General features: G+C 47.9%; 2 protein-coding genes across 8 annotated transcripts in view; one reads left to right on the top strand and one right to left on the bottom strand.

Annotated features, from left to right (window-relative positions):
• Positions 1-293: 293 nt before the first annotated feature.
• On the bottom strand, positions 294-9,483 carry NENF (neudesin neurotrophic factor). Its single transcript, XM_032466444.1, has 4 exons — positions 9,152-9,483; positions 2,602-2,662; positions 1,796-1,899; positions 294-849 (listed from the first exon to the last, which is right to left on the bottom strand). The coding sequence occupies exons 1-4, from the start codon at positions 9,317-9,319 to the stop codon at positions 673-675; spliced, it is 510 nt and encodes a 169-aa protein (XP_032322335.1). The 5' UTR covers positions 9,320-9,483; the 3' UTR covers positions 294-672.
• Positions 9,484-9,583: 100 nt separating this feature from the next.
• The window catches only part of PACC1 (proton activated chloride channel 1), a 41,684-nt gene continuing 24,464 nt past the window's right edge, over positions 9,584-26,803 (top strand). For 2 of the 7 annotated variants that reach the window (XM_032466438.1, XM_032466437.1), the window contains exons 1-2: positions 15,797-15,962; positions 19,731-19,827. In XM_032466438.1, the coding sequence (XP_032322329.1) occupies positions 15,927-15,962; positions 19,731-19,827 (133 nt within the window). In that variant the 5' untranslated portion in view covers positions 15,797-15,926. Of the gene's footprint in view, positions 9,601-9,830; positions 9,939-10,308; positions 10,407-15,796; positions 15,963-15,994; positions 16,449-19,730; positions 19,828-26,803 lie in introns of those variants that run through there. The other 5 variants (XM_032466440.1, XM_032466439.1, XM_032466441.1 and 2 more) reach the window with 5 other exon arrangements.

The following is a 26,803-nucleotide window of genomic DNA, read 5'->3' as shown; positions in this document are numbered from 1 at the left end:
ATCCCGCCCTCAAAAGGGATTTCCTTATGAAATCCGACCTGAGTCCAGCATGCTGCATGGGCCTCACCATCCTTCGAACGACCTCCAGGCCAGGCTCTGCCCACACTGGACCCGGGGCCTCCTCACCACTTCCCAGCTGCAGACTCCACCCTCCACCTAATCCACCCATTTCTGCCACATCTTTCAGATGCCTCTGCTGCCCGGCCCCCTTACAGGGCAGCAGAGGGGCAGCACGGGGCTGCCGCTGACAAGTGGTGCTGACGAGGCTACAAGGAGAGGGCGTGTGTGAAGAGTTCACCTTTTGTGAAAAGAGGAAGTTTATTTTGGTGCTTATTCTAGAGTAAACATGGTCACAGTAGAAATCTTGCCAAGTACAGAACAATATAAAGAAGAACTAAAGGTCACTCGTAATTCCACTGCCCACACAGCCCACGCTGACACCCAGGAGGTGCCCCCTCGGCTACTGTTACCACCCTGGCTGGTGTGGGCAGGATACCTGGGTGGACAGAGCACCTGTCCACGGGCAACAAAGGGCATCCCGCATTCCAGGTAAACGCCTGCTTTATTCAGAACCGATGACCAGAGGCCCAGGCAACCTGTTTTGCAGGAGATTCCGCCCCTGAGTGTCTCCCTGCCTCACCCTCTCAGCAATGAGCTCCTCCAGGTGGGATGTCAGAACTCATCTTTTATGTCAAAATGGGGCTGGTCTTCAGGCTTGAAGTCCAGGTTGGGGCTGCCGTCCTCGTTGAGAATTCTTCGGGCCGTGTAGCCGACGATGGGGTATTTGGCTTTGTACACTCTGGTGAAGACATCATCCAGGGATTCTAGCTCCTCGGCCGTCAGGCCGGTCTTGGGGAGAAAAGCCCAAGAAATACAGGGATGGGAATGAGTGGCTGGTGCCTGGCACTGGCTCCACCATCCCCTCCCCCACTGCCTTACTCTCCCCGCGCCCCTAGTGCAAGAGAAAAAATATCTCAAAAACCAAATCATGGACAAGTAACTTTTTATAAGACAACCCTGTGTGTGTATGTGTGTGTTAGGGGGTGATGTTGTGGGGAGCAATGGCTTCATCATGTTTTGTGGTTTGACTGATGTACGAATTAATGATTCCAGAGAACATGGGCCAGCACGGGGTGCACTCTGTGTGTCTGCAGCCACCCTCTCTGCCCAATTAATCCCTCTGCTCGCTACCATCCTCTCCTTATAGATTTACACACCCTTCCCCTCCTTCATTCCTTAATTTGTTTCTGTAACTTTGCAGCTTGACAGTTTGACTCATCTGAGCACAATTGGGGTAAATGCCAGCCTTTCTGTTGGGATTATTCAGACCCTGGAATGGTCTTTGTTAATGCTATTTTCTCCTTCACAGAAATACGAGCGTGAGGGGGAGACTCTGCTTCTCAGACCTGTCCCTCCTCTGAGCTACCAAGGGTGGCCTGGAAAGTGGGTCTCGGAGATTAACAGCAAATCTCTAAGAGACTGGGGGTGGCGGGTGCAGACTGTAAGGGGGATGGGGCTGCCAGGGCAGGTTGGAGGCAAACTGTGAAGAGCACTGAGCTTGATCACAGGTTCACACGAGTTTGAACTTGACTCTGAAGGCCGTGGGGAGCCACGGAAAGTTTCTGGGTGGGAGTGGCACAGTAAGATATCTATTTCAAGAAAACAATTGGCTGCCACACTGAGTGGACTGGAACATAAACGGGCTAGTCAGGAAGCTTTGCTACAGCCCAGAGGAGGAAAAAAGCCATGGCCAAGGAGGTGGGCCATTTTGACAGAGGCTCAGAATCTGGCTCACAGTGTCATGGGTGAGGTCTGCAGGATCCAGGGACATCTTGGCCACACCTCTGGTGGAGTCCTTCCCAGTCAGGGCATTGTAGGGGGCTCCTCGGCCATAAAACTCTGTAGTGGGGAGGAAGGAAGAGGCTGTGAGTGGAAGCTGTACACAGTAGGGGCTTCCAGACCTAACCCAGTCCTGGAAAGGCTCTGGCCAAAGGAAAGGGGCAGCAGTGAGGACCGAAGTCCAATAAGCTGCCCTCAGCCATCCATTTGGATTCTGCTAATTCAGAATATGCTGGGCTGAGATGTGACCTTTTAAAAATACAGAATGAAAATAATCTCTTAAAAATATTTAAAATGTAAAGAAGAAAAATGTTCTTTCTTCTTAAATGTTCATGGAAGCCAAGTCTATTTCCACACATCTTTTGTTTGGTATCAAATAAACAATGAACTATCACAAAACCACTTCCATGATATCAGTTGTAGTTTCCGTCAGGGAAACCATGAAATGGCATTAGAGTGTTTTATAATGTTCTATGATCTCAATGCTTTGCTAAGCGATACTTTTCCTCTCACTGCTTTAACTAAGGCAAGCCAACCAGTTTGACTCTGATTCTATAGGCAGCAGGGAGCCATGGAAAACTTTTGAGCAGGAGCATGATATTATTAGGAAAAAACTGTTGAAGTGTAACACTGATAAACACTGCTAACTCCATCCGGAGAAAAGGACTTGCTCAGCGTTCCCTCCCTTTCCTCCCACCTCCAGCACCCACTCTGGCTGCCATGCTCCCCAGAAGTAAGGATTCATAAAGCCAAGCCACTTACCCTTTCCAGAAGTGACATCAAACACCACCCCCTTCACTGCCATGTAGATGGGCTGATCTTCCTAGAAAGCAGAAGAAAAGTCGTGAGGAGGAGGCAAAGAGCCCAGCTCTTCCAGCTCAAGGGCTGTGCAGAGGACGGTGGGTGAAGTTATAAAGCAGCCTTCTGCAAGCCTACTCTCAGCCAGCCAGCCCTACCTGCGCACACACAAACTTGGAAGAGTTACAAATTATCATGACAAGCCCAAGGCAATACCTTTCTCTCTAAAAAAAGAATCAGGAACTGAAGCAACTCTACACAGATTAAAAAATCAAAAGAAAATTAAATGATGAATTACCTAAATCAGCCCAAACTTCCTTTCATCTTCATCTACATAAATGGATGTAATCAGTGTAAATGATCTATTTTATATTTTGCTCCTTATAGGTAAATTTTAGTTCATACAAGCATTTTCATGCATTGATATAACCAAAACGGCTGTCACTTAAACAGCTCTATCTTATATTAGTGATGCTGGGCACTGTTTAGCTATCCTTCTATTTTGGGCATCTGGATTGTTTCCAATTCCTTAGAACTATAAACGGCAACTTTACGAATGTCTTTCTACAAGTTACTTTATAATTTACTGAGTTATTTCCTTGAGGCCTATTTCAGTACATGGAGTTCCCGGGCCAAAGTAGATGAACAAAGTAATCACTTTTTATATTTTACTGGTTTGTCCTTCAAAAAACCATTTACAGTGCTAGAAATATACAAGCAATGCTGTTTCTTTGCAGTTCTAACAATGAGTTTTACACTTTATTGTTTGCTATATTCATGGGTACACTAAAGGAAGGACAGGAAAAAATGCAATTCCCAAGAGACAGGTAAGAACTCTGGAGGAATTTTTACTTAAAACCAGAAGGGGCCTTGAAGATAATCTAACACTTTCATTTGACAGATGTGACGATCCAGGCCTGGGGAGATTATGAGACTTGCCTGGAGTCACAGAGCGTATTAGAGGGAAAGCGGGGTCTGGAACCTGGAGCCGTGGAATCCCAGGCTCGGTCCCCTCTCTGGCCTGCCCCACCGGAAAGCACACAGCACAAGGACCCTGCACTTGCCTGGGACCAGGAGATGGTGAGTGTGTCCTGGGAAATTCATCCAAAAGACTCAAGACCACAAGGCAAGACACAGGTCAGAGGTACCCAGAGGTTTGGGAACCAGGGAGCCACCTGCATGAACCAGGCTGGGCCTTTATCTTTCCTCTGGGTGGTGGGTTTGCCTTACCATCTGGCCTTCCTCCCTGCCCGTGGCCAAGCAGGGCCTGGAGAGAGTGCCTGCCGCGGGTGCGACCTACCATGACCAGGGGCTACCCAAGCTGTGGGGTGGGGGAGGGGGGCTGGCTGTGGGCTGGCGGCTCCTGAGCCTCTGAGGCCCTCAGACCCCGCACCAGAGGCCGGGGGCGGGGCAGAAGTTCCTCACCAGGGACTCTTCTTGAGAAAGAAACTGCTACCAACATTCTCTCCTGCAGAAACACCCGGGGCCTCCAATAACAGTCTAAGGCCGTGTTTTCCTAACTGCAGTTGGCATTGATAACATATTAGTGGTCAACAGAATCAATTTAGTGATTTATCAATAGAGTTTTTTTAAAAAATGAAATAAGAACAAAAAGTTCAAAGAAGAACAGAAACTAGAAAACATTAGAGTGCATCACACATAGTAAGAAAGACTGTTTCATGGCACTTTTGTTTCAGGTGTGTGTGTGTGTGTGTGTGTGTGTGTGTGTGTGTATACTGGGGTAGGATGCAAAATACATTCCTTAACACAGCCAAATGGCTACAAGCCATCGTTCTATTGTGTAATTAGAGAGGGTGGTTTCACATCTTTACTCACCTGCCTCTATCCAACAGCCTTCACTGTCTAGAAATGCTTTGCTGTCTGTCCAAACTGACTCTTCCACAGAAAGCACAGCCCTGCTTTTCACTATTGTTAAGTTTTAGAAAAGCAGAAAATACCTGTAGCCCCCCTCCCTGTTTAGTGCAGATTCCAAGGAGAGCTGGTGACTGAGCACGGACATTTTATTTACAAAGAATAACCCTAATGGCCAGAAGGGCCCTGGCCAAGTTCAGGGTCCAGGGTTGTTCTACATAAACTCCAAAGCTAAACCACATTTCTGGTCATGTTTGCCCTCTCTCTTCTTAGACCGAATTAATATATCCCAGAACAGGTTGCTGCCTGAAAGGGAGGCTCTTGGTGGCTCATTTAATTTGCACAAGCCGGAGAAAGCACAGCCTGGTCCACCTCTATTACTCACTAGCTGTGTAACCTTGGGCAAGTTACTTAACCTCCCTGTGCCTCCTTCCTCACCTGAAAAATGAGATGATAACAGCACTTTCCTCAGGGGGCTGTGGTCATCATTAAATGAGTCAATGAGTCAATGACAGTGCCTGGCAGAGTTGGCTCTTTAATAACAAACACTTAATATGTGTTTGTTAAATTCAAACATCTGGTCCCAGGCCCAGATGTCGTGCTGAGCGTGCGGGGGGCAGGCGGGGGAGGGTGGGGCGGCCCTCCCTGCACTTGGTCTCCTACTACAATGCAATTAAGGCAGAAATGTCTTCTGAGGATGGCAAAAATCAGTGTTGCACTTGGAGGGTTAAGGATGACATTTCCTCTGGATCAAAGAGAATCCTCGAAGTCACCCCAGCCTCCCTGCCCCAACTAACTGCTTCATGACATCTGTTTCCCTTAATAAACCAAGCCTTCCCCCACCGTTTCCCTCTATTGCCGTGATGGAGGAAAATATACTTCTTGTGCCACTGACTCGTCTCCGTCAGGGAAAATTCTTAAGACTCCAGTGTCTGACATACAGGTTGGAACACCAGCAGCAAAGACAGTACACCCCTCTCACCCCTAGTCCCAGCACACATTCATTTCCCAAGGAAGAACGAAGACCAAACTCATGAAAGGCTTGTGATTTATGCTGTTACTTAATTCTAAAAGTGCAATGTGAGGGTAAGTCATGCAAGAATATTACTTTGATCACATTGCCTGGGCTGGGCCCTCAGCCAAGCACGCTGGCTACTAGAGGCCTGTAATTCAGGACAATTAATATATTTTAGGTGTAATCAAAGGAAGAGCAGGGAAATTCGCATTTACTGAGAATCTGTTGTGCTAAGTGCTCTCCATTTGTTATACACATTTACTTATACTTACGTATGTCACTTAGGTCAATTTTTATATTGACCTTAGAGGGAGGTATTACTATGCCTGTTTTGTAGATGAAGAAACTGAGGCTTTGAGTTTAAATAACTTGCCAGCCGTTTTTCTGCTGGAAAATGAATGAATAGCCAGAATTCAGACTCATACCTGTTCGACTCTAAAGCCCTGGCCCTTCCCATGGCATCCTTCCTTGTTGAAAACTTGAACGCCAGTCTTTGACCTGTAACTTGTAAACAGTGGAACCCGGCTATGAGAACAGCTGTTGTGACGTGGAAAAATTGCTGGTGAAAGTATGCGATCAATGCGTCTGCGTATAAGGGCAGCGGAAGAACTCAAGGAGCACTGGAAGGCCCTCTGGAAACATGTGACCTTTCTTGACATACTTTCATTTTTGCTCAACATGCTTACTCCATGATCTATGTGTTATCTACAGGACAGGTCCTTAAAAATGGCCTCCTTGATGCAAGCCTTACTAGAATTACTGGGAAAATGGCCTTCGAAGAGGCATCAAGGAGGCCAGATTTCGACAGGTATTCTGAGAGGACTAATTCATGCTGGAAGCACACATGTAGCTGTCTTCATCCTCCCACGTGTGAATGATTCAGGGAGCCTTGCTGTGCATCACTCTGAGAACGCAATCTGCCCCAAAGGAGTAAAGAAGCATAGGGCCTCATGCAGTATGTCTAGAACGCCGTAGGTTCTGTGAAAGACACCAGCAGCCAGGACCCCTGTCTTTTGTGATTTCCAATCTCTCTCCTCTTTTTTAATGGAGGTATTGGGGACTGAACCTCACGCATGCTAAATACACACACGTCCACTGAGCTATACCCACCACCCCCACCTCGTGATTTCCAATCTAAAGCATCCACTGAAGATCCTATGCAGCTCCCTGCACGGTGTCCAAACTTTGACCACAAACCACCAACAGGTGGGTCTGCCTTGACTCTCATTCAAATGATTATAGGAGAAATGAGACATTCACAGCTCGATGTTTCGGAAAGATTTCTTACACGAGGCCCACAATCCCCTAGCAGAAACTCTTATGGGTCAGATGAGTTTTTGAATTCAGAATTTGTCAGATTGTAGAAAGGTGTTACGGGGTGCATGCTGCAACACCTACAGGGGGTCTGAGGCAGCACCCCATAACCAACCATATTACTGTTTCCACAGTAAAGCATAAACGTGAATACTCACACTAAGTAGGGTAAATAAAGACTATAAATAGTCCCGTGGAGCTCCAACAAGGTTCCATCACCGAAGGAGGTCAGATCAGGTCGGGTTGTGCTGTCAAATGACTTATAAAAAAAACCTTCTGGTTTTCAGAGCTTATTTGATTTCTGAATTGCCTAAGAAGATCATGGGCTTGTTATACTGCCTCTTGTTTGTATCTGTAATGATAAGCTAATAAAAACAATAGCAGCTAAGATTGATTAAGGCTCACTATGCTGAGACCACACCAGGCCTATGCTCAGCAGTTTGTATATCACCGTCTCATTTCATCCTCACAGACTCCTGTGTAGAGCAGGGATTCTTATTACGTGTCAGTTTGGATAGGTTACAGTACCAAGTTATTCAATACTTATCTAGATATCGCTGTGGAGGTATTTTGTAGAGTGATTAACATCTACATCAGTTGACTCTTTGTAAAGGAGATTATCCTGGATAATCTAGGTGAGCCTGATCACGTCACTTGAAAGGCTTTAAGAACAGAATTGAGGTTTCCCTGGGGAAGAAGAAATTCCACCAGTGGGCTGCAGCATCTACTTCTGCCCAAGGGTTTCTAGCCTGCCCTTCCTGACAGCCTGCTCTACAGACCTTAGGCTTGCCTAGCCAGTCTGCTTGACCACATAAACCAATTCTTGCAATTAAAAAAATATATTTTTCTTATTGGTTCTGTTTCTAGTGGATCTGACGAGTACCACAGATTAAAAAAAAAAAAAAATGAAGACTCCAAGAGGTTTAGCTATTTGCCCAAAGGGACTCAACCCAGATATGATTCAAAGGTATAATGCTCTAACTAGGGTCACCATATAATGTATTGCACAAATAGTAACAGAGTGAAAGGCTGGTACTATTAATAACTATCTCAGGACAAGAGGCATAAACCAGAACCATCCAGGGCAAATCTCTAACTAACTGCTCTCAACTGCCCCCTCCCCTCTTACTCTCTCTGCCTGCAGACATCCTCTGGGCTCCACACCAAAAACAATTCTTCCTGTAACCTGTTTCCATCTCAAGCTTCCCTCTCTCTTTCCCTCAGCTGAGTATCAATCATGATAGTATCAGCATAAAAAACTAAGGGTCTTTTCTCAGTCCTCATCCTGCAGCGTGGGCATGGTGGCTGCAAGAAATCCCCACTTAGAGCTCTCTCTTCCTTTGGGATCTGTGTTGGGGGTGGGGGCCAAGATTACCCCCACCTTGGAGATTCACTAGAAGGAATCACAGAACTCAGCATATACTTGTACTCAGAGGTAGGATTTATTACAGCGATGCAGTTAGGACACAGAACTGGATCATAAGGGGAGAAGACACAGGTGGAGTCTAGAGGAATCCACCTGTGCACTTACGCTCTCTCCTTCCCATGAGGGTCACACGGAGCACATTCTTTCCTTGGCAACCAAATGCAGCAACACATGTGCAATGATTCTGCCCAGGAAAGCCCATGAGAGACTCAGAACCCAAGGACTTTCCTGGGGGCTGGCCGTGCAGGCCCTCTCTGCCCAGCAGTGTTCAACATAAACACAGTTTGTACAAAGAGCCCAGACTGAGCCACTCTTAAATGCGGAACACCTTGGAAATGCAGACACCAGCCCAGAGCCACTCTTGCAAGCAGGCCTTTCTAAGGAGAGCAGGCCTGCTCTGTTAACTCTTTCCTGCACAGAATCCCTGATCCTGTAGCATCTAGTTCCCTAGGCCAGGGAGCAGGCCTTGCTTCACACTCCCCCTCCTCCCCGCCACTCCTCCAAGGAGCAGGCAGAAGTGTCTGCCGTCAGCTGATACCTATACTGAAAACAAAAAGTTCTGAGGTTCCTGTACAGACCGCCAGCCAAAATGCGCCTCAGGGAAGAGGGGGAATGTTCAGGAAGGGTGTTCCGGCTAGGAGAGGGGGAAGCAGGGCGCCCCGACTGCTGGGGACTCCCCCGTAACCCCCGGCGTTGATCGGGCCTGGAGGGAGGAGCCCGGCAGGCCTCGCGCCCAGCTCCGAGCCGGAGCTCCGGGAGGGGGCGCCTGTGACGGCCCGCGCCTTTCCCCGGGCCTCCCCTCGGCGCCACGGCCTCCCGGGGTCCCCGCCTCCCTCTCCGCGAGGCCCTACCTGGCCCGGCCCCTGAGCCCGCGCTCGCCCGCTCACCTCTTCCCCGCCGTAGCGGGCCAGCTCTTCCTCCGTGAAGAGCCGCACCGGGGGCCCCCGCTCGGCGGGACGTGGCGCCTGCCCGGCTCCGGTTGCGGGTAGCCCCGCGGCCAGCGCCAGGGCCAGGGCCAGCGCGGCCAGCCGCCGCCGAGGCGCGGGGCCCGCCATGGTGAGTGCGCCGAGCCGGGCCTGGGGCGGCTTGAGCGCTGGAGCCCGAGCGCGTCCGCCCCGCGGCCCCGGAACCCCGCCCCGCGCGCGCCCGCCCCTCGGCCGGGTGAGGGTGGCCGCGAGCCGGACTCTGCGCCGTCCGCGCGCACCGGGGCGCTCGGCCGCCGGGACCCGAAGCCGCAAACCTGGAGCTCGGACCTTAACCCCAGGCTCCCGACTCCAAACTGCGGACTGAAAGTTGCGCCAAAGAGCGGCGTGTGTTACAGCAGTTCCTTGATTAGGTATAGAGTTGGCCCAGCCCAACATTCCAACATCTAGGAAAGTATATTTATAAACTAGGCCCCCAACTTTATTAATTCACTTTTCCTTTTGGCCGATTTTTCTTCTTCCCAGTTGTGTTTAAATTTTGGGTCCCCAAAGGATTTTTGCGAAGGGTAGGGCACGTCAAAGATACGCACTGAAATAATAATAGGTCACATTTCTTCAAGGATTTCTTCACTGATTTATTCAGCAGATGCTTTTTGAGGGCCTCCATGTACCAGGTCACTGGAAACATCGCTGCACAACACAGATCCACGCCCGCGTGGAGCTTACATTCTATGGCTGAAATAGCCAAGAGGTAAGATACACGAGAAGTATGTTAGATAGTGGTGAATGCTAGGGAGAAAAATAAAAACACGAAAAGGGAGAGGGAACACTGAGAGTTACTATTTTAAACAGGCTGACCACGGAAGGCCCCACTGAGAAGGTGCTGTCGGTATAAATATCTACAGTAGGTGAGGGAGGTAGCCTGGGGGCAGTCCCCGCAAAGGGAAAGACTGATCCATACATAAATACTGAGGAAGGAAAGTGCCCAGCTAGTTGGAGGAACAGCAGGTAGGGAAGGGGGTGGGAAGCGAGGTCAGTGAGGTAAGGCGGTGAGGAGGATGGAGGAGGGGGGAAATCTTGTGGGGCTTCACAGCTTATTTTTGAAAGATCTTGGCTTTTAGGCTGAGTGACTGGAACAGAGGAGTTAAAATGTTAACGGAATGACTCTGGCTGCTGTGTTGAGAAGAGACTGAAGCAGGGAGCTACTGCAATAATCCAGGTGAGACAGTGGTGGTTTGGACCAGGATGGTAGCAAGGGACGTGGTGAGAAGTGGGTGGATGGTGCATATATCTTGAAGGTGTGGCTGACAGGATTTGCTGACAGATGAGCCATGGGGTGTGAGAGACAGAGAGGAGTCAAAGATGACCCCCAGGCTGGGCAACTGGAAGGATGGAGTTGCCACTTACTGAGATAAGGAGAGATGGTAGGAGGAGCAGGTTTGGGGGAAGATCAAAATCAGGCTTGGTCAGTTTGAGAACACTTAGATAGCTAAGTGGAAGTATCAAGCTGACAGTTGGCTGTATGAGTCTGGACTTGGAGGAAGAGTTCCAGGCTAGAGACATAAATTTTAGAATCCTTGGCATATAGGTTGTACTTAAAGCCGCAGGATGGATGAGATCGTCAAGGAAGTGCATGTGGATAGGAAGGAGGGAGGTCCAAGGACTGAGTTCCCGGTGCTCACCAACATTCTGTGGTTGGGAGAACTGGCCACCAAAGATGGGCTTGCTGTGTCCCAAGCACTGGTTCAGCACTTTTATGTGTATTAACTCATTTAATCCTCACTATAACTCAATTATTGCCCATTTTACAGATGATAAAACTGAGTACCTTGCTCAAGGTCACATAGTTGGTGGCACAGCCGAAACGCTGTGTCCTGGAGTCTGCCCTTGAGGCAGGTCTGCCACTGAGAGGAGGTATATGGCCCTGACCACTGGGCTATACCTCCCCTCAGTGACTGCACCAAGTTCTCATCCACGTTCTTCTTCAACAGAATGGGCTCCTGGTGCAGAGCAACCTAAACAAGATCTGTCCACAAATTGTCTGAATCTCAATTTCTACTTTAGTAACATATCAGCCTGACTGATTGATAGGATTGTGTTGAAACTAAAAATGACATGGACATGAAAAGCCGTGTAAGCTGTGTATATCCACATTACACTGTCACAGCATCTCCAGGTTAGAAGAGGCCCTTCTAAACCCTTAGAATATCACCCCCGCCCTGATGTATCATGTTCCTTGGCATACAAGGTGCTGCTTCTCTGCTTGAGCCCTTTCTCTCTCCTACAGTTCTATTTGTTAGGAACTGCTTTGAGCCAAAAGAAACTCCCTATAATTTCTTTTTTTTTTTTTAACATTTTTTCTTGATTTATAATCATTTTACAATGTTGTGTCAAATTCCAGTGTTCAGCACAATTTTTCAGTCATTCATGGACATATACACACTCATTGTCACATTTTTTTATCTGTGAGTTATCATAAGATTTTGTGTATATTTCCCTGTGCTATACAGTATAATCTTGTTTATCTATTCTACAATTTTGAAATCCCAGTCTATCCCTTCCCACCCTCCACCCCCCTGGCAACCACAAGTCTGTATTCTCTGTCTATGAGTCTATTTCTGTCCTGTACGCTTTGTTTTTGTTTGTTTGTTTGTTTTTGTTTTTGTTTTTTAGATTCCACATATGAGCGATCTCATATGGTATTTTTCTTTCTCTTTCTGGCTTACTTCACTTAGAATGACATTCTCCAGGAGCAACCATGTTGCTGCAAATGGCATTATGTTGTCGGTTTTTATGGCTGAGTAGTATTCCATTGTATAAATATACCACATCTTCTTTATCCAGTCACCTGTTGATGGACATTTAGGCTGAGAAACTCCCTATAATTTCTGTTGATCAGATCTAGCTTCCCCGTCCCTGAGATGCTGTGTGTAAGCCTGTGATTTAATAGCATGCTCATATACCCTTGGATTTCTCCAGGCATCCTAGTGACTGCCCTTCTCTACTTGATACCAGATTATTTTTCCAAATGAATCAGTCACCTGCAAGGAAAACAAATGACTCTTTAAAGAAATTTTTTTTTCTGGTCTTTTTTTAAAACATATATTTATTTTTATTTATTTTTCTTTCTTTCTTTCTCTCTTCCTTCCTTTCTTTCTTTTTCCCTTTAATGGAGGCACTGGGGATTGAACCCAGGATCTAGGACCTTGTGACATGCCAAGCACGCACTCTACCCCTGAGCTATACCCCCAACCTCCCGAAGCTATTTTAAGTAAAACAAAATGGCTGTAATGCTGGAAGTTGGTTACACAGGTGATGGAAGAGGCTGAAAAGCAACCCTGAGGGAACCCAGAGATTAGCAACAGCAGAATGATTAGGAATATCCTGGTGTTTTTAGAGTTTAGGGCCTAGGTCACCTGGCTAAAGCTAGGACCACAGAAAAACCTTTGCATCAGGGGCTGGACCTATGGAAGGAAAGCTGCTGGGGGCAGAGAGTGAGGGAAAGAAAAACCCTGGCTTCTCCCTTGCCCTGATCCCCTCCAGTCTCCCAGCAGTGCTTCCTCTTGACTGAACCCAGTGGAAACCCAGGCCTTAGGGCCAGTCCTTATAACCCAGAGCTGAGGAGAGGCGAGGACAGGATCTGAGAGCAAACGAGCCAAGATTAGCGCACCCCACCTCCGCGATCTGGCCTCTGCCTGCCCCTCTGTCTTCTAAGTGCTCCTCCATTGGTCCCCTCCAGCCACACTGCCTTCTGCCGGGGTCCCAGCCAGGACCTCTTTCTGGGGTGCAGGTCGTCATGACCTTCTTATCACTCAGGTCTCAACTCACAAGTAACTACCATCTTGAGGCCTCTCTTGACTCCCTGAGATCAGCACCTCCTCCCACAGCTGCCCTAGCACTTGCTATCACATATCCTCGTTTCCCTTCTTTAGAGCTCTTGTCAGTAGGTGAAACTATTTTGTTTGTTTATTTATTCAGTGACTCTTTGAGTACCAGTAACTGCTGGGTGCTGTTGGAAGCACTGGATAGAGCAATGAACAAAACACAGAAGAACCCTGCCTTCATGGATCTTACATTCTAGTGCAATAAATGAAAGTCAGAAGGTGGTACATGCAAGGTAGAAAAATAAAGCAGCATATGGGGATGTGCTAGCAATGAGGTTTCCTGGTTTAACAAGGTGCTCAGAGGAGGCAGTGCTGATAAGGTGATATTGGGAGGTGGTGAGGAAGTGAGTCATGGAGATACCCAGGTTAAGAGCAGTCCCAGAACAGGGAACTGCCAATGCAAAGGTTCTCAGGCTCAGCATGTTAAAGCTGAGAGAGCAAGGGGAGGAGTAACAGGAAAGGTAGGGGCTGCAGGACAGATCCCATAGCACCTTCTAAGTCGTTAGGAGGACTTTGGCTTTGGAGGGATCAGAGCAGAGGGGTGACATGATCTGACTTCGTTTAGCAGGCTCTCCCTGGCTGCTGTGTTGGAAATTGACCACAGTTGTGGCAAGGGTGGAAGAAAAGAGGACCAGCTAGGAGGCAGCTGAAAGTAATCCATGAGAAATGCTGGTGGTTTCTACCAGGGTGCTGATGATGGAGTTTATGAAAAGTGGTTAGATTCTGAATAAAGTAGAGCCAGCAGGATTTGCTGATTTAGATGTGGGGCATAAGAGGAAGGGAGGAACTGAGGATGACTCCAGAGTTTTTGACTAGAGCAAATGGGAGGATGGAGTTTATTACAGTGAGAAAGCCTGGGCTGGGAGCAGATTTGGGATAGGAAGATCAATAGTTCCATTTTGCAATAGGATCACTAATACTTCTATACTACACCCTCACAATGTGCCGGACTTTGTGTTCCTAGTACTTTACATTTGATGACTCAGTTAATCTTCTCAGAACTCTTCTTATTGTACATGTAAGGTAACTGACACACAGAGAAATTAAAGAAAGTTTCTAGAATCATAAAGCTGGTAAGTGGCAACTCAGAGGTCATTTGTAACCTTGACAAACACCCTTTCAATGGAGTGGAGAACATGAAGGCTGACTGGTGTATGCTCATGAGGAAATGGGACTTGGAGACAGCAAGTACAGAAAATTCTTCTTACATGTTCCTGGTCTGTCTCTCAACTCTAGCATGGAAGAGCCACAGAGCAAAGACCTCAGAGTACCCCATTCATGTCTATATCCCAGTGCCCAGCACATTGTATTTGTTAAACCACATCAAATATTGTATTATTATCTCCTTCAAATGTGGGAGCCCACAATTTTCCAGCTTGGTCATACCGACAAAAAGTAGAAAGGAATGATAGGGCTGGACTAGATTTCTCTGGTTCCTTCCAGCTCTAAACTTCTATGATTGTGTGACTTGTCCTATCAGCCCCCTTGTATTCATGCAGTAAGTTGTTCATTTTGACAAGCAACTGTCAAATGAAATGGCTGGAGTAAGTGTTTCATTCATAAACTTAACACACATTTGTTGAGTGCCTACGATGTTAGGTGCTATATATATATTGTCCCATTTAATAGATGTGAGAGCAGAGGGCCTGGACTGGGCTAGGGTGGACAGAAGAGGTGGTGGAGGCCTCCCACTACTGACAATCTGGAGGTCCAGGGTGCTCTGATGTGCTTGGTGCTACTGTGGTTGCCACCGAGAAAGGAAGAGGCCCTGAGTGGCCTGAGTGCAGGGATTTGCAGAGCTACAGCTGCCGGGGACACAGAGCAGCATTCACCAAGGCATAAGCAACCTCTATCTGCTTCACTACTCAGCAGCCCAGGGCGGCTACACAGAACAGCTGTTTCAGGCAGTGGGAGGAGGGGGAGATGTGGTCCTCAGGCCCACCCTGCCACAGGGCAAACGCCCAATTTTCCACCATATTCAGGGCAGGGGTTCTCTGCTGCCATGAACAGCACCTTTGGGTTTTGCTGCATGACCTATTTTGGCTCTGGTAAGGACCTGCGAAGCAGGGCAGGGCTTAGTGGTTGCATTCTAAGGCCAACAGAGGAGGGCTGAGTATTACAAGATCTGTGGGAGAGGGGCAGGGCCAGGATAAAAACCTAGAGGTCCTGACTCCTAGAGTCTGCTCCAGGAATAATGGAAAGAACTTGGATTCTGTCATCTGTTCCTGAATTAAATAATCTTCACTTGGTCACAGCCCCCATGCTTTCTGAAACAAAGTACCTCAGTTTCCTTATCTGTAAAGCAGTGGGAAAATGCCCTTCGTACAGGGTTCCTTGCCGGATCAAGGGCATAAAGCGCGTGAAAGTGCTTTGTAACATACAGAGTGCTCTCCAGACATTTATTATGGTTATAAACCACCAGGGCAAGCTTCCTTTCACAATTATAGATTAGGATCTCCTACCGGCCTGACCTGGCTCCCTTGTTCCATTTTCCATTCACTTTTTCCGTTTTTCCCCACCAATAAAGAGAGGAAGTAAGATATGCGAAGAGCACGTGTATCTAACGCGCGGGTTAAGCCTGGCAATGGGGAACGCGCGGGCTTTGCTGCCTCAGGGAAGCTGAGAGGCGCCCACCTGCGCGGAACTACATTTCCCAGCAACCCTTACGCGGTTCCTGCGGCGTCGGGAGCGAGGCGCATGCGCCAAGTGCGGCCCCGCCTAGTCTTGAAGCCGCTCCTCCGAACCGGTTTTACCCCGGGGAGCGGGCAGGTCTCGGCGCTGCAACTGCTGTGCTCGCTTCGCTGTTCCCCGCGGACCGCAGCGGGCTCAGGTGTGCGTTAGCTCGGGTCAGTGCCATGATCCGCCAGGAGCTCTCCACATCCTACCAGGAGGTATAAGGCAGTAGGGGGGTCGGAAGCAAAGTTTCCCGGGATGCGGAGCGGGTCCCGGGGGTCCGGGCGGCTGGGCTACTGGGGGCGTCCGGGCGTGCTGAGCGCGCTTCCGAGGAGCGGTGAGTGTGTCGGGGGAGGGGTCCCCGCGTGCTGAGCAGCAGCGGAGCAGGAAGGAAGCGGGGCGCGGAGCCGCCTCCGGATGCACCCGTCGCTTGGCCAAAGGATGGAGCCGGGGCCCCGAAGCCGCGACCCGTAAACAGCAGGTGAATGATTAAAGCTTTGTCGGACACAGGCATCAGGGCAGCAGGCCCGGCAGGACCCCGGGTCGCCCCGAAGACTCCGGCGTTCTTTGCAACAAGTGGAAGCACCCGCGCTTTCCTTCCAGCTGGAGCGGAGGCGCGCTGGGGCATCAGCCCCCTCCACGCCCAAGGCCTCGTGGCTCTTGCAGCTGTTAACGAGAGGGATAATTACAATTTGTTTTGATGGGTAACTAACGTTGAAAATGTGCTTTCACAGGCAGAGCTGCTTCTCGCTCCGCTTCGTTTCTCTCTCGAGTCTCACCTCCTCCCACAACTTTGAACTATCACTTTGCAGTTCTTTGTCTTTTTCTTGTCTGTCCTGAGCCATGGGCTGCGCTTCTAGCTTTTCCCTCAGACCATCTCCTCCTCCTGACTCTTGCTGACAGCATTGAATTGCTCTCCTCCTCCTCTACAGCCCCAAACCTTTGTCATCTCTGGTTACCTCCCCGGTGCTCCTCACCGTGCCCCCCTCCCTTGGCAAGTTCAGGCAGTTCCACATCCTCAGTCCTCAGGTTAGTGTCTCTCTGTGTGTGCTCTAACCAGCTCTCCCTTGGGTGTCTCCCGTGCTCTGCAGATTTGTTTGGGGGCCCTACCTTGATCTCAGGGCATTCCTTTTTACATACATTTTATGCTGCCATTGGTCTCCCCAGAACAGCTTGAACTTCTTAGGAAGCTTTCCCAGTTCTGCAGCCATCGCTTCTATTACCGTCATCATCTCACCCGCCTAGGTTCTGGCCACACTGGAAACTCACCTTTTAAAAATGTGCTCCTGCTAAGCCTATACTCGCACTATTCCTTCTTCTTTAACCTCTTTCAAGCTCCGTTGGTTAAAATTCCTCCCATTATTCAAGGAGGGATCTCAAATCCCACATGCACCGTAAAGACTGACTTCCCAGACGAGTCTAACATTCTTCCAGTCCTCGTATGAACTGCTGCCTGTCTTGATCGGCACTGATACTGTGTGGAGTATATAAAGCAGGTGGCTTAGCCCCATAGTAGAAGGGGAAGCTAAGCTGAAGACAGATGAGATTTGCAGAGGCTTGCCATTTTCTAGTGTAGGACCTGGGCTGGAATCTGACTTTGGGAGATTTCTATATTTCTTTTATCATTTCCTTTATCCAAGAGGAGCCTTATGGATTTTATCCAGTGCTGTGGATTCTGTGACCCCTAGATCCTTAACCCTAGGCAGTAGAGGAATCCTGGGGAATGAGCTGTGTCTTTCCCTGACTGAAAATTTTCAGGTTTATAAGGAACAAAGCATAGTGGGTAAATACGGGACTTTGAAGTCCAAAAGCCCACGTTCCTATCCTGGCTCTGCTTCTTGCCGTTTGTGTGACTTTTGTCAAGTCACAGCTCCTCTGAGCCTCAAGTTGATTCATCTGCACAATGAAGGTAATGATAGTCCACATCTCACAGGGCTGAGGATTAGAGGAGCTGGAATGTGGAAAGTGCTTAGCTCAGTGCCTGGCAGTAGTGACCCCTCAGTGAATGCTGGCTCGTGTTGACAGGGTGTGGGCAGCTTTTGCTCCTAGGGAGCTTGGGGTCCTGGTTCACAGGACCGTGTCTCTCATCATCTACCTGTAACCTACAGTACTCCTCACCTAGCAGGGCTCCTAAAATGTTTAGTAAAATATAAGCAGTTTTCCTATTTGCAGAAGCAAGGCCAAGGGTAGAGCCAGTTTCTGTTTGGGGGCACCCCTGTGGGGGAAGCACTGGAAGGAGCCTGCCCCTTGCCTTCTTCAGTGCCCCTTTCTGAAGTCCACATCTCTCACCTTCAGAAGAAGGAGGCCTCCTGAATCTCTCTTACATGGAACTTTCTGAGAGTGGATTTAGATGTGAGTTCAGCTTTACTGAGGGAGATTTTGACTCTGCGGGATGGGGCATTTGAGAACTTGGCCAGGGTCAGACAAGGAGATGGCCTCGTTATGGCTTTTGATAGGCAGGAGGGGAACTGGGTTAAGAGCATGTTAGAGTTAGGCTGAATCTGTGTGAGGCTTCGATCAGAGAACTTTGGGCCTTCTCAGGACTGATATCCTCCTTTCCCTTTGGCCAGCGACAGCCTGGGGACATCTTGATCTGTGTTCCCGCGGGAGGCCTGGATCTCATGGTGCCTTGTCCAGCCTCCCAGCCCTCTCTCGTTGACTTCTTTTGGGCTTGGAGGGCTTTAAAGGTTTTACCTGATTGTAAGGGGCAGAAGCGGAGGCATGGAGAGGGAGGTGGAAGCGTCTTAGATACAGAAGAGATTTATTTAACTCAAGTTTCTTAGAAGTAAATTTTTTTTTTGTTTTTTGTTTTAGGGGGAGGTAATTAGGTTTATTTATTTATTATTTTAATGGAGGTACTGGGGATTGAACGCAGGACTTTGCACATGCTAAGCACGCACTTTACCGCTGAGATATACCCTCCCCACTCAGAGATGAATTCTTAATGGAAGTGTCCTGAGAGCTTAGGCGTTAACACTGTGAGCCTGAGAAAATACTTGGGAAATCTGTCCTCTCCCCTACTCTCCTAATCCAGTGATAGGTCCTCCTTGAAACTCTGGTCTTGATCTCTCTTGCTCTCCTTAACACTAAGGAGCCTGGTTATCATTGTATCGTTGCCCCCATTCCACAGGTGAGAACACTGATGATGTGGAGGTTGCTGCCAGGCTACTTAGTAGCACCTGTCCCTGGGTGGGTTGCCCTCCCCACTTTGTCTGCGGTTTGCAGCCTGAGTCCAGGGACTTTAGCTCTGACACCAACTTCACTGTTCCCTCTTCTCTCTCAGCCGTGTTTCTCCCTTCTTTGGGAAGTGGTTAAGACGGTGGCCTTTGGAACTAGACCAACTTGGATGTGCCTCCTGGCCCTGTGGCCGTGGAAAATGTTGTGGGTTGAATTGTGTTTCCCAAAAAGATATGTCGAAGTCCTAACCCCCAGTACATCAGAAAGCGACCTTATTTGGCAGTAGGGTCGTTGCAGGTGTGTTTAGTTAAGATGAGGTCGTACTGGAGTAGGATGGGCCCTAATCCAGTATGAATTGTGTCCTTATGAGACAATGACCACGTGGAGACAGAGACTCCAGGTGAGGATGGAGGCAGAGATTGGAGATTAGATGCACCTGCGAACCAAAGATTGCTGGCCATTACCTGGAGCTAGAAGAGGGGCATGGAAAGGATTCTCCCTCAGTCCCCAGAAGTAACCCTGACAATACCTTGATTTCAGATTTCTAGCCTCCATTACTGAGGGAATAAATTTCTGTTGTTTTAAGCCACCTGGCTTGTGGTGCTTTGTTATGGCAGCCCTAGGAAGTTGCTTGTTTTCTGAGCTTCAGTGGGCTCATCCGTAGAATTGGTGTAACTTACCCTACATCATGTGATTTGTGTGTGTGTGTGTGACCATTAAGTGAGAAGCAGCTTCTGCTTTCTAATTCTAGTCTAGAAAAGCAAAGCTGATGTTGCTGACTTCTCTGCTCTCTGTGTTTCTCCCTGTAGCTGAGTGAGGAGTTGGATCAGGTGGTTGAGAACTCAGAGCAGTCGGACGAACGGGAAAAGGAGACAGTCAAAGTCCAGGGTCCGGGGATCTTACCAGGTAAGTGGGTTCAGCTCGAGGAGGTGGAACTGCTGGAAAACGGGGTGTGCTGTTGCTGCAACTGGAGGCCCCAGTCCAGGCACCTCGCCAGCTGGGTACCGTGTCAGAGGAGCTACCGTCTTGCCTGGTGTCGAATCTCAAGTATTGCCCTCGTTTTAAAGCTATACATATTTAACCTGCCTTAGGACAGAGGTTGGGTCCAAGCCGGCGTCTGCTCTTTTTTGTCCTCTGGTTTGAGCCGGTGGCCAGGCCATTAGATATGATGGCAGGGGCTTTAGGTTTCCACTCTTATGTTCCCTCTTCTCTAGGAAGCTGTGAGCAATTGAGCCTCTAATATCTGGGTCACTTCCCAGGGCCCCCTGGGAGATTATCTGGTAGACCTCACCCCTGGACATTAGGTTTCTCCAGTTCCGTTGCCCAGCCGGGTGACCAGGGTCTCAGCAGTGAGGTGGCGTCTGTAGAGCCTTGTGGGAATTTTTGATACTGTCGACCATGTCTTCCTCCTGGATACACTCTGCCCCCTCAGCTACCATTATGACGCTCAACTTCTCAGGCCACTTCTTCCAGCCTCCTTTGCCATCACCTCAGCTCTTGGGTGTCACGTGTTTGTCAGAGGCCCTTCTCTCAGCCTCTGGTGGGCGACCTCACCCAGGCCCCCTCCCCTTCAGTCACTACTTGCTCTCACATGACTGCCATGGTTATATCTCTGGCCCAGAGGTTACCTGTAAACTTCAGATTTACATATCCTGTGGATCCAAATTCTTGAGTGGTGGCTCTGCTTGGATGTCCCAGAGGTCCCCTAAACTCCACACGTCCAAAATTGACCTCATGGTCTCCCCATCGCCAGCTTGGCCTCTTCCAATGTTTCCTGTTTCCAGGAATCGTACCATCCCTATCCAGGTGAACTTGAGAGTCATTCTTTTTTGTTTCTTTCCCTAATTCCCCCTTTTCCATGCTGGCCTTCTTTTACTTTGGGCCTCACTCCCTCCCACCATCAGGCCTTTTTGTTGTTTTATTCCTCTGCCTGGGCTTCTCTTCTTCCCTCTATTACCTAGTTAATGTGTAATCCATCTTCAGCTCACTCAGTTTTCCCCTGCAGCACCGTCTCTGGCCTCCTGGCCTGATCACCCCCACCCTCCAGCGCTGTCACTTGTAGCCTATGCACCTCTCCCTGGCAGCTGTCGCTGATGGATGGTGTATGCGTTTGTCTGTTTGATCATTGTCTGTTTTACTAAACTGTAAACTCCACCAAGTTAGAGACCATTGTGTTTTGCTCCCCACCTCAGCCCTGGCCATGCGATAAGGATTTGTTGAATGAATACATGAGTGAACGGTGCCCCAGCCTGACTCCAGCTTCTTGGGTGGATTGAGGGAGGTGGGATTCTGCTCCTCTTGATTCCCGTATTCGTGGAGGAGAGAACGGGATAGGAAATTCTGTGATTGTGCTTAATCCTTAGAGAAGACTTTGTAAAAGGAAGGAAGCTGGAAGGGCAGCTAATGCTTCCTGACTGCTTCCTCTGGGCCAGGCTCTGTCATACCCATTGCCCATTGAATTCTCATAACAACCCTGTGAGGTGGCCATCCTCTTGTTTATAGATGAGGCCCTGAGGCTCAGGGAGGCTAAATGAAGTGCGGCAAGGTTACATAGCTGGCCAACAGACAGACTGGATCAAGCTCTCTGACCCCAGACTCTTTTTACTGCACTCGTGATTTTTTAAAAATATTTTAAGCATCCTTCTATTAAAGCCCATGTCTGCCCCAACTCTGACTCTAGGCATTGCCTCCAAAGCCCTAAGTTCTCAGGGAAAGCTGTTTAAAAGCCCTGTATATTAGTTTCTATTGTTTCTATAGCAAGTTACCGCAAACTTAGTGACTTAGAACAGTTCAGATTTATTATCTGACAGTCCTGGAGGTCAGAAGTCCAAAATGGGTCTCCTTGGGCTAAAATTAAGGTGTTGGCAAACTTTCTTAACGGAGGCTCCAGGGAAAAATCCATTTTATTACCTTTTCCAGCTTCTTGAGGCTGCCTGCATTCCTTGGCTCATGGCCCTTCTTCCATCTTCAAGTCTTTCTCACATCTCATTCTGACTCTGACTTATGCCTCCCTCTGACTTATGCCTCCCTCTTCCATGTTTAAAGGGCCCTTGTGATTATGCTGGGCCCACCCGCATAATCCAGGATAGTCTCCCTGTTTTAAGGTCAGATGATTAGCAACTTTAATCCCATCTGCTGCCTTAATTTCTCTTTGCCATGTATGTAATTTGGCATATTTACAGGGTCCAAGATTTGGGATGTGGACATCTATGGTGGGCCATTATTCTGCCTACTGTACCCTGCACTGCCCTCTGGCCCCCAGTCAGAAGAGGATAGAGGGAGGAGAGAGGAAGGCCAGACTTGGAAAGATGAAGCTTCCTCTTGTGTTTCCTTGTATATGTAAGTGCCAGGCATGTTAGAAAGTGGCCATGATGACCTTTGACCTTAGCATCCTCTCTTTTGCCTCAGATTTTTGGGGCCTCAAAGCCTGGGATAAGTCAGAGCAGGAAGCCAGACTCAGGCAGAGCAGATTTGGGGTAGTTCCACTGGCTGGCAAGAGCCACCTTGCTTTTGGGGAAACTCCCCTGGGCTCATGTCCTGTTTAGACTGTAGACAGTCTGGTGCTCAGAAGGCCATGTGGCTGATCTCAGTAGTGACTTGGCCTAAATTTGATGACCTGGTATACAATTTTCAGAGCTCATTTCCTGTCTTTGAATCTTCTAACAATAATAAAAATGATGACTGATGACAGCAGCCACCATTGAGTAGGTGAGTAGGTGCTTCCCTGTACTTGGCCTGAGGGCTTTTTATGTGTACTCGATCGCATAACCTTCCTGGCCATGCTGTGAGGGAGGCGGTTAGCCTAGTTTATAGACGAGGAAGCTGAGGCACAGAGAGGCTGAGTACTGTGCTCAGTTAATGAGTGGCAGGGCTCAAACTGAGCCCAGGCCTGTCTTTGATGGTGTTCTGACTCTGGCTCAGTTGTTCCTAGATGAGATGCTTTCTTGTTCCAAAATCCTCCCCTTCCTGCACCAGAGTCACTCATGGACTTCTTCACCTATTGTGCCAAATGCTAAAACCACAGAGAGGGTGAGTGGAGCGTGGCCTGCTTCCAGGAACTCAGGCCATGTGGGGAGAGAAGGCAGGTTCCCGAAGAAGAACTTACCCCTTCGACAGAGCCTGCCCTGAATAACCTAATGGGGTCCTTTTCTCCCAGTTACCTGCTTTCAGTACTTTCCCTTTGTAGCATTTGGCACAGCTGAGAGGTCACATTTATTGACTATAATTCTTCAATTGATTGTTGTCAGCCCCTTGGCCCTGCTCCTGAGTTCTGTGAGGCACAAAGTTTGCGCCTCCTCCAACCGTTGTAACTCCAGTGCCTTGTACAGTGCCTGGTCCGCTGTGGGTGCTCAGTATATACTTGTACCCTAGAAGAGGGAGGTGTGGGGATTTGGAGCATGCATGCATCTCACCTGAGCCAATTTGAATGAAGAAATGAGGGCCAAAGAGATGCTAGTGAAAGATGCCTGAGGAATGAACGAAGGAGGGCTGGTTGGTGAAGGAAGTGGGATCAATCCGAAGGAAGGGTGACACAGAGGTGCAAAGGAAGGGCTGGCCAGGGAGGAGGGGTGGTGCACGCAAACACGTGGAAGTGGGAATAGAAATGGGATGCTTCAGAATCAGCGGGTAGCACGGTGTGTTTGGAGCAGAGGGTTGGTAAGAGAAGCAGGAGATGAGGTAGGAAAGCTAGGCTGGGTCAGAGTGTGGAGGGTTTCAAGTGTCGGCGTTTGGACTTTATCTAAAGCAGGGAGTTTTTAAAGGGGTTAGAGCAGAGCGTCAGAGGGGTGAAGTGGGCATTTCAGGAAGTGTGACAGGGCATGGGGCTGGATTAGGGGGAAGCAGGGCAGCTGGGCCACGTCAAAGCCTGAAGGCTGATGTGATAGGCTGCTTTGGTGTGGGGGAGGGGAGAAGGAAGAATCAAAGAGGCTGAGGTTTGAAGCCGGGTGAGTGGGAGAATAGTAACATACAGAGAGAGTCCGGAGGGGCAGGTGCTGGAAGAGGAGATGCTTGTCTGCTGTGGACACACCAGGCTTCAGCTGATGGGGCAGGTCTGGGTGGAGATGCCCAAAGGCAGAGAGAGGTGTAGGGGAGACAGGAGAGAGGTGAGGACTGGAGTTGTGAAAGTGGGAGAGGTCCCAGGGCGGGAGGGTTAGGAGCCTGGAGGAAAGCCAGGGACACAATGTGCAAGGAGCGGGAGAGGGCCATGAAGACTGAGCCCCAGAGGATGTCCACATTTGGGGACCAGGAGAGGAGGTGGAGCTGGAGTTGAACGGAGGGCCTGGAGGTGGGAGAGCAAGACAGGAGGACAGTACGAGCAGGCTGAGCACTTAGCAGCTGAGGTTCGGGTTAAACACCCAGCATTCAGGGTTATATTCCCAACTTCACTCTCCGAGATAAATAATTCCATACCATAATGTGGGAAAAGCCTCAGTACATTCATGTCCTCTCTACCAAGGGAAGCACAACCGCCTGTTCTTTCCGAAGGGAGGAGTGAGACCAGGCGTGCTAATTGAATAAGCTGTTTATGACATCAGAGATGTAATCAAATTGAGGAAGACACTTGGTTACTGAGTCATTACAGTCAGTTCTCCGTGGAAACAACTGTATATTAATAGAATAGAAAAAGATAACCAACCAAGAAAAAAATTAGATAAATTGGACTTCATCAAAATGAAAAACTTTTGTGCATGAAAGGATACTGTCAAAAAAGTGAAAAGATAGTCCCCAGGATGGGAGACATTTTCATACCATATATTTGATAACGGACTTGTATTTAAAAAGTGTGAAGAACTCTTGCAACTTAATAATAAAAAGACACATAACCCAGTTTAAAAATGGGCAAAGAATGTGAATAACATTTCTCCAAAGAAGTTATAAAAATGACTGATAAGCACATGAAAAGATGCTCAATATTATTATTCACCAGGGAAATGCAAATCTAAACCACAATGAGATGCTACTTCAAACCTGCAAGGAGAGCTGCAGTCATTAAGATGATTATAAGCAAGTTTTGGGGAGGATATAGAGAAATTACAAATTGCTGATGGGAATGTAAAGTGGTGCAGCTACTGCGGAAAATAGTCTGGCAGTTCCTCAAAAGGTTAAATATAGAATTATCATATGACCCAGTAATGCCACTTCTAGGTGTACACCCAGGAGAAATGAAAACATTCACACAAAAACTTAGTAATGAATGTTCATAGCAACTTACTCAGACAACAAGCAGAAACAACCACATGTATATCAACTGATGAATGGATAAATAAAATGGTATATCCACACAGTGGAATATTATTTTGCAGTAAAAAGGAATGAAGAAAACATGCTACAACATGGATGAATCTTGAAAACATTAAGTGAAAGAAGTCAGACATAAAAGATCATGCATTGTATGATTCCATTCGTGTGACTTGTCTGAAATAGGTAAATCCATAGAAACAGAAAGTAGATTATTGGTTCCCAGGGACTAGGAGGTAAGAGGAGTGACTGCTAATGGATGTGGAATTTCTTTTGGGGTAATGACTGTTCTGTAATTAAATAGTGGTGATGGTTATATACTATGTGAATGTAAAAAACTACCAAATATATTCACTTTAGGAGGGTTAATTTTATGGTATGTAAATTATATCTCAAAAACAGAACAAAACAAAAACAACCCCACTACATCACTAAAAAGAAAAAAAGGATAAACAAAAAACTCATTTTATTCTTCACATTCAGAATGCATCTTAGCCCAGTGCTCTCTGCAAGGTAGAGTTTTGCAGGGTTATGTAGTCAACCAGTTTCCCTTCCTGTGAATGTAGTTTCCATGATGTTTTCAGAAATTGAATTGCTCATCACATATCCTCTTAATGGCCTGACTTACATTCTGGGGCAAGTTTGGGTTTTTGAAGCAATTCTGTCATCAGTTTTACAAAACTCATGAATTAAATCTTTCCCAGGGAAATCTTATGCATTATTTCTTTCTTCTACCATGAGTTTACAAATATATAAAGGAGGTATACTTTTAAAACATTCATCCAGCTTGCCACATAAAGAGCCAGTGTTTGCTTTTTCTGACTCCAGAGGACATGGGACATTATGCCAAATATTCAGCATCTTTTTTTTTTTTCAGTGGTAAAATGTAATGGTGTCTAGTTTCAGAATCGAAGTGTCACTTAACCAGCACATGTGAATGATAATTATATGGTTTTTTGTTTACATTATATGCCAGCTTGTGGATCAAGAAAAGGCTTGTGAAGAAGCTAAGCTTGGCGTCTGAGTGAAACAACACTCTCTGGGCCCATGTTCCCACTAGAAAAACTTGTCCAGTTACCTCTACCAAACGAATCCAGGTGGTGCAATTGTCGTGTGACCTTTTTGTCCTTTAAGTTTAAGTTCTTTTAGAATTTTCAGGAACATGTAGGGAGAGAGTCTTCTCTTTCCTAAACCAAAGGCATCACGAAGGCAGAACCTTTCAAATCATGTTGATCTGGCTGTGATAGCGTAGGTGCCTGCCCACAGGTGCCCATCATTCTTCACCTTCACTACGTGGTGCAGCCTAGGTGTAATATGCAGGTTACCTTAAAAAGGTCCTGAACTTCTGCTTGTTTTGAAGTTAAATTTTTTCAATAAGATCATCTTTTGTCATCATTAGTATCTGGAATCTTCAGTACTAACATTCACTTTTGTGGAGGGAAGGATCATGGACCGAGAGTCAGGACACTAGGACTCTGTGGGACCATTTATTGGCTGTGGGACCAGAATCACTGCACAAGAAATGGGGTTGGGCCAGATGGCCTTTTAGGTCCCTACTGAGTCTTAAAAATCCTATTCAGATGTTATGCACCAAATCAGTCATTCAGAGTTCCTTTATTTTCTTACCTTGTGGTCTTCTCACACC

Source organism: Camelus ferus, chromosome 23 (genome assembly GCF_009834535.1).
Source record: "Camelus ferus isolate YT-003-E chromosome 23, BCGSAC_Cfer_1.0, whole genome shotgun sequence".
Taxonomy (NCBI): domain Eukaryota; kingdom Metazoa; phylum Chordata; class Mammalia; order Artiodactyla; family Camelidae; genus Camelus; species Camelus ferus.
Note: the sequence above shows the minus strand (reverse complement) of the source record. Positions and strands in the feature narration are given on the sequence as shown.

Coding starts and splice junctions, on each gene's coding strand:
- NENF (XM_032466444.1), bottom strand. CDS start 9,319: ATGGCGGGCCCCGCGCCTCGGCGGCGGCTGGCCGCGCTGGCCCTGGCC. Junction 2,663..9,151: donor CCCGCTACGGCGGGGAAGAG/GTGAGCGGGCGA, acceptor TCTGCTTTCTAG/GAAGATCAGCCCATCTACAT. Junction 1,900..2,601: donor TGATGTCACTTCTGGAAAGG/GTAAGTGGCTTG, acceptor TCCCCACTACAG/AGTTTTATGGCCGAGGAGCC.